This window comes from Cariama cristata, unplaced genomic scaffold, assembly GCF_000690535.1.
Source record: "Cariama cristata isolate BGI_N322 unplaced genomic scaffold, ASM69053v1 scaffold33062, whole genome shotgun sequence".
NCBI classification, from domain to species: domain Eukaryota; kingdom Metazoa; phylum Chordata; class Aves; order Cariamiformes; family Cariamidae; genus Cariama; species Cariama cristata.
Window position 1 is genome coordinate 1 of NW_009606066.1, and position 7,206 is coordinate 7,206.

The following is a 7,206-nucleotide window of genomic DNA, read 5'->3' on the forward strand; positions in this document are numbered from 1 at the left end:
GAAAAATAATAAAATTAATAATATGAGGAATATAATGAAATTGAAAGCAATCCCATGCACCTAGTCTGCACCTGCCCAGAATTGCCAGGCACCTCTCCCCTGTTCTGATATGCATGTACTTATCTTGTAGAGGTACACTCATGCATATGGTTTAGAGTTGTAAAATAACACTGAATTAGAGGGTAAGAGCAAAACGGGCCAGAAGATGGCCTGTGAACTTTCTAGCAACAATTATCCTTGTTAAGTAAATAAAACCAAGACCACACTGAAATCAACTGTTAGAATCATGTTGGAGTACATCATATGCAACTAATTTTCTGATCTGCAGGGTATTTACAACCGATGCTTTCCTTTGTGTCATTCCTAGAAATCTACACAGTACAAAATGGTATTTTTAAAATGCTGTTTATGCTGAAATGTTGGACTCCGGGGTTCTGAGACATGCAAAAAAATTGATCCTTTGAGTTTTGTTCAGTGTGATCTCAGGCAAACAAGCAACAGCATTCTTGTGTGTCTGCTATAAATGCTCTTTGAACTATAATCCTGAAAACAAGTGTGTTATTGGGTAACTTTGGCAGCATATGTTCCAAAACCTAAACATGTTTATCTCTTGTATTTTATAGTTGCTAACTGAAGGGTCAGCTGAGTTAGCCCAGCACTGAAGATACCGCTCTGAGCTTATGATAGTAATGCATTTTAAATCACTGCAGAAGGTCTTGTACAGGACTCTGCCTTTCTCTGAAATCTTGGGGCAAATTTTGATCTTTTTTGTACAGGTAGAATTTATTTAATGTTCTGTACTCCAGAAAACCTAAAGATCTTGTATGAAACAGCCAATAATCTTTACTTTAAATTGGGGTTTCGGCTCTTCTGTGATCTATTCCCATTGCTTGTGTGAAGCAAACGAGTAGAAATTATTCACGTCCCCTTGGCAATTTCCCACTAGGTCTTCAGCATGCAGCTACATGTTAGAAGTCCAGTGATCCTGGATAACCCGTGATGTGCAGACGATCACTGCCAGCCATCCCTGCGCTGTCTTACAGAGTCACATGTGTTCATGGGAAGACATAAGAGACTCAAGTGCTTCTGGTCTCTCCTCTGCCAGGGGCATCCCAACTTCATCTGAAAATCTGGCACAGCCTCTGACTGTGAGCCACCAATTTCATGCTGGGATTTGGACATGGGCAGAAAGCAGTAGATGGGGGTAACTGTGCTCTTAACTGAGGATATTTACACACATAAGGACCCAGTACCCTGATGAAGTTAAATATTGAAATCCCATATTTTACAGGACTATTGTTTCTGCAGCTTGACTTCAGCAGGTGACTATAGTAAATACACATTGCCTCTGTCAGAGTTGTTTTGCTGTGATGCTCTGGGCAGTCTTTCCAGTAACTATTCCTCTGATGTTTAAATAAATAATTGCTTGCCAATTACACCATCGGGGCAGCACACAAACTAAGCTCTTTGTAGATCTTTTGCACAATGTAAGTTCATTGTGTGTGTGGAGTCCTTTGAAATTACGTCTGTGATTTCACCAGGGTCCTAACTTTGTGGTGTTCTTCAGTACAAATTCAAAAGAGTTTGCCAATAATCCTTTTGAGAGACATCTGTCACCTGCAGCGCATCCAGTATTTGTCACCAGTCCTCTTTCCTGCAAGCCTGAGGGGCACCACAGGAAATTAAAGCATTCATTGGGCAGCAAAGAAATGGAAGGATAAGGAATAGAAAGAAGATTAGAGGATTAAATAAAACTGTACACTCCTCCCTCCCTCCTCCAGACATTCAATATTCTTCTTCTTCTCTGTTGGAAGTGTAGCCATCAGCTCTATAAACTTAATTGTTGTTCTTCCTTTCTCTTGGTAAGGCTGGAAAAGAGTAGAGCTAGTTGACTTTGCAAGAAGCAGAATGCCAGAGACCCAGGCAAGTAAATAAAATTATCCTTCCTAAAAATTGGGACTGGCCCAAGGATGACTTTCATAAATTTTTGTTAGCACTTTGCTCTAATTTTTGTAAATACCCCAACCACATGAAGGAACCTTTTCAAACTGAGCCGAATAAAGCAAATAGAAAACCTCTTTCTCAGATTTTTCAGCCACTGTCAAGTACTCCATTTATAAAATCTCGCTATCATGACAAAAACCCACCGAGCTCTCATCTCATGCCAGCTGCCAGTTGTGCAACACCCTACTGAAGCTAGACTGCCACTGACCCTGCATTTCTTTCACCATATCCTACCTTTAGCCCACTTTCACTTTGCAAATCTGTTCAAGAATTCATATTTATTATTCAAAATAAGAGCACAACATAAGAGCAACCATCTTGAGTCAGGTCAAAGTTCTATCCTAGTCACCTGGGGGTAGGGCACGAGTTGCAAGACAAACATGCAAACTTCTCTTTTCCACTTTCTAATGGTACGCTGCTTAAGAAATTCTAGAGCTACAATCAATATCTTTTTACTACTTTGTAGCAAATATTTGTTCCATGAGTTTGAGTAATTATGTTTGAAACTAGCTAACTTTTGGAATCCACAATATCCTCTGAAAATGAGTTCCACAGTTTAAATAGATGGAAGTTGTAAAAATTATTTTGTTATGTTCGGGGTTTTTTATACAAGTTGATACTTCAGCATTTCATTTGATCCCTTCTGGTTCTTTTGCTTTAGCTCATTTAGATCTGTTTTGTAACAACTCACTTCAGCTTGCCTGGAAAGGAAAGAAAATAGGGGTGTTCTGGATCTCACAGGATTAGACCCAACAAAAATTTTGTCAATGGGAACAGCATGCACCCCATGGAGCTGGGAGCTAGCAAAAGCCCCAAAGGGAGAAGAGGGCAGAAACTCTAGTTATTAATAATCATCAGGCAAAGCAGTTTTATAAGAAAGCAGGTTATATTCCCTGCCACACTCACAACAAACATCTGCAGCTCTCTAGCAACAGAACCATTTTACCACGGGAACTTTGCTTTCCATTCTTCCCAGAAATCAAAAAGAGAGAGAGAAGAAAAAAAAAAATAATTCAGTACTTGAGAAAAGAATGCTTGTGCTGTAGCCACCATCAAAAGTTTCTTTTCACAAACAGCAAAATGGGTTAGATTCTTTTCCTAAGCCATCCAGTCTGGGCTTTTAATTGTTTTTCACTTTGGTATTTTACCTGCCTTTCAATACCATACAAATCTCATGTGCAATGCTATTTTGTTTCTAGGCTAAAAAATCAATTTATTCCCATCTGAGTACACTGGCAGATTTTGCAATAGAGATGTTTGACGTTCTTGATGAAATCAACTATCAGTCTTACAACGACTTTGTCCTACGAGTTGGTAAGTCACATTTCTACAATTATCACATAAGCAGAACATTATTGTTTGTTGGCTTTCCCTGTGCTGTCTGCAAAGCATTACCTGTCCTGCACTCATGATTAAAACTGAAAAGCCCCTTTTAGTGGGAGAGTCACATCCATGTAAAAGGTCAGTGGGCTGGATGGTGAGCATCAGTATTGAGGAATTATAATTGTGTCTCATTCGAGTGTGTTTTCTTAATCTACACACCCCTAAAAGGAAACTGCACCAATAATTTTATACAATATTATTAGTGTACCCAGTCTTGTGGCTTACAGTACTTTGCACTGCTAAACTGCTGAAAACTGGATCTGATTGTACTTAACTATTAAGTTGCATCTGCAAAAGCTTTGTTGGCATTAAAAGCATGACGTGATCTTTTTGTCCACAGATACCAAATGACCTCAACCAGTCCTGTTTTCTCCAGCAAATCAAATCAAATCCTCTGGTCTTCACAACAGAAATCTTCTCATGCAATTCTTTGCATGTTATTACATGTCTTACCATGTTTCTCCCAGCCTTCTTAGAGAGCAAGTTGTCCCTTTCCTTTCCTTTCCTGCATTTCTCTTCTCTCTAATGGTACTTCCATGGCTGTTCTCATTTCATTGCATATTCTAACACAGTTTTCTCCATCTTCTTTCTCTACATATTTTCGTGGTTGAATTGTGAGAATGGGCTGGACAAGGGGAGAAGTGAGGTTGCTTGCAGCGGAAGACTGAGAAAGACCAAAGACATCAAGGGTAGCGACAGGAGAGTTACACATCTTTGCCTTCCTGTACATCCTATTAATTATAAACCCCAAATTCTCTTTGAATTATGTTATAACTGGTCTTTCCAGGTTCAGAAAGGGGCAGAAGACACATACCTAACCCCCATTCTTCTGCATAACTTGCCTGGGAAAGACCTTGCACAGAATCTCATGGAGGGTTTAACATCTGCAGCTCTTCAGGGCACTCAGAAGAAGGAACATCCTCTTTTGTCTTCCAAATGAGGTGTCGAAATCAGTCAGAAATGTAGAATCAAGCCCTGTGGTTTCCCAAAAAAAGATGCTTGAGCCATTTTCACATACTCTTGTCTTCCTCCAGTGTCTCCCTGATCTGAGTTGTCTAGTACTGACAACCAATGTGTCACACTTCCCTTATCCCATTCCTTCTGTCTTCTAGGTCACTATTCCTGTTCCACCTCGAAAACCTCCATTAAAAGGTTTTATATGAGCAACTACAGTGGAAGTCATGGCAAACAATTAAAGATCTTTAACAGCTTGTCCTGAATTGTTCTACAGCTAAACTCTGCGCTACCACTGCCTTTCTTCTTTTCTTAAAGCAAACAACAAAAGAAAATCCACAGATGAGCCAAATTTTTATATCCATCATATTGCATTTCCAATAAGATACCTCTGTGCATGTCTTTATTTTGTTTCTAGACCTCTTACAAATACAGAAGTCTAATTGGCATTAATTTAACATATATTATGTCCTATGACCAGAAGAATTCTAAGGCACTTGTGTTAAATCTGTTCTGCAGGATTCATGTTTCCCTTGGATAATATGCTGTAGAGTTTGAAACCAAACTCATTGTTTTGATTTTAGGTATTAATGTTGGGCCAGTGGTGGCTGGAGTCATTGGAGCCAGAAGGCCACAGTATGATATCTGGGGGAACACTGTAAATGTTGCTAGCCGGATGGATAGTACTGGAGTGCAGGGGAAAATTCAGGTGAGTGCATTCTGAGACAATTTTGCAAACTTTATGTACCTCCTGTTTTATATGTAATTATATTTTTAAGACCACTTAGAAAACGCAGCCTCACTTGACCTTGTGGTTCTTATGAAAAGGGCAACATTCTCCAGATGATTCAAGCATCAGAGGTATAGTTGTTTTCCATTATGTACGCTTCACTGCTCTGAGGCAATGAAATCCTCAAATAAATCATTTCCCATCAGAAGAAACCCAGTTCTCTGCTGCATTGCACACAGTTGGAGGCAAGCCTGGGAATGCCAGCACTGCATGGGCCAGTCCTTGTGCTGTAGGAATTTTGCCTGAATAAGGACTACAAGGAAAGGATCTATGTCCATTTTCATCCTGCTGCATTTTATGTAGCTTTAAAAATTCCTTGGATACTTTGGATCAGGGAGGCTACACAGAGAGAGAATATTGTTGCTCCACTGGAGCTTGGCTAGAAGCTATGCTGCACCTCTCAAAATCTCAATGAGCTCTTGCAGTCCTTTATCCAAAATACCTGTCTAGTCTCCAGGGATCAAAAGTTCTTCTGGAGTAAATTAATGTCACTAGAACTGATCCAGCTTACAACAGCAGACAATTTGGGTACTGTTGGATGGAGCTTAATCTGGCTGTGTGAATATTCAGCTCAAGACCAGAAGTTCTGGTTCTCAGGTTCCAAATTGGTCAATGAGCTTTAGTCCCTTAAGAAAATTTTAAGTGAGCCCGAGAGCAGCAGTAGGTGCTAATTCGTTCTGCTTCTGCATATTTCATGACAGAGAAGTAAAATGGTGAGAGGTGGGCAGTTCTAGGATTAATCTTGTATGAACAGGAAAAACTAATAGTTCTTTTTTTTCTGTCTTCAGGTGACAGAAGAAGTTCAGAGGATATTAAAAAGGTGCAGTTATGAATTTGTGTGCAGGGGTAAAGTCAGTGTAAAGGGAAAAGGTGAAATGTTGACCTATTTCCTGGAAGGAAAGGCTGATGGAAATAATTCACAAACACGATCTTTAAACTTAGAGCGGAAAATGTACCCTTATGGGAGAGCAAACATTCAAACAAAACTGGGCACCAGCTGTCCGTCGGTGTCCTCAGTTGCTAGCTTTACTGTAAAAGCTGGGCTTGGAGCAGGTCAAGCGTCTGCCACTCACACAAATCAAACACTGCATTATCTTCCTTCTGTGCCAGCTGTGAAGGAGGCGTAGAGCAAAGGAGATTTGGTTGTGCCATTTGCAGTGAACTTGGAGAGCAATGGTTGCCTGAATTTTTACCAAGAGATCAGAGGTCATAGGCCATGGCATTAACCAAGGACCACTACAACCCAACCAAAGAGAACTTGGGGACTGTGTAACGAACTCTTGGGATGGAACATATAAGGGCTAGCAATTCTGTTAGGAAAAATCAAAACCTGATTTTCTGGAAATGAGGAATATTTTCTTGGCATTTTTAAAGGATAAATGAAAAAAAATTAGATAAACGTGCAAGCAATTATTTATGTGTGTGTGTGTATATATATGTTTTAATCTATATATGCACATATACAAACAGTCCTGTGTAGAGTTAATAGAGATTTATAGAGATAAACATAAAAATATGTATTTATTTACACTTCCACCTGCAATGACATAGCAAAGAGTTTTCTCTTTCTGTCATAGCCAGCATTGTTGGGCCAGGGATTAGCAAAGCTGCATTTAACTGTGGAGTGTGGGGCAGCTGGAGACTCTCCAGGGCTACAGCAAGAGTTAGAGAAACTGTGCTCCCAGTGCATGAGTTAAAGCAATGAGAACAGTGTGCATTGAGCTGCCAATGGCAGATTAATGAAAGCTGGATTCAGCTAATTGCTAAATCCTATCTATTTTTTTAAATTATCCTTGCATGCTCCAAAAAATTCCAAGAAATTCCAGTTCAAACCATAACACTATGATACGAAGTAGATAAACCACAGAGCTTAAAGGTTTGGCAGAAGAACAATATATATTCTTTCTACTAAAAAAAATAAAGGGTGGCAGAGTTTAGAAGCTGCTGCCTCTTCACAGGTCACTCGACTCTGTGCAAGACAAAGGAGCCACCCTGCAAGCACAGCAATATGCTTATGCAATATAGAAACATTCCTTTATGTACAGTGCTGATTTTATTGAAGAGCAGAAGGACGG

At 39.7% G+C, this 7,206-nt stretch overlaps 1 protein-coding gene across 1 annotated transcript; it reads left to right on the forward strand.

The window, feature by feature from the left end:
• The first annotated feature begins 3,209 nt into the window (after positions 1-3,209).
• Positions 3,210-6,531, forward strand: LOC104158552 (adenylate cyclase type 1-like). Its single transcript, XM_009696229.1, has 3 exons — positions 3,210-3,318; positions 4,926-5,050; positions 5,920-6,531. The coding sequence occupies exons 1-3, from the start codon at positions 3,258-3,260 to the stop codon at positions 6,256-6,258; spliced, it is 525 nt and encodes a 174-aa protein (XP_009694531.1). The 5' UTR covers positions 3,210-3,257; the 3' UTR covers positions 6,259-6,531.
• The last annotated feature ends 675 nt before the right edge of the window (positions 6,532-7,206 follow it).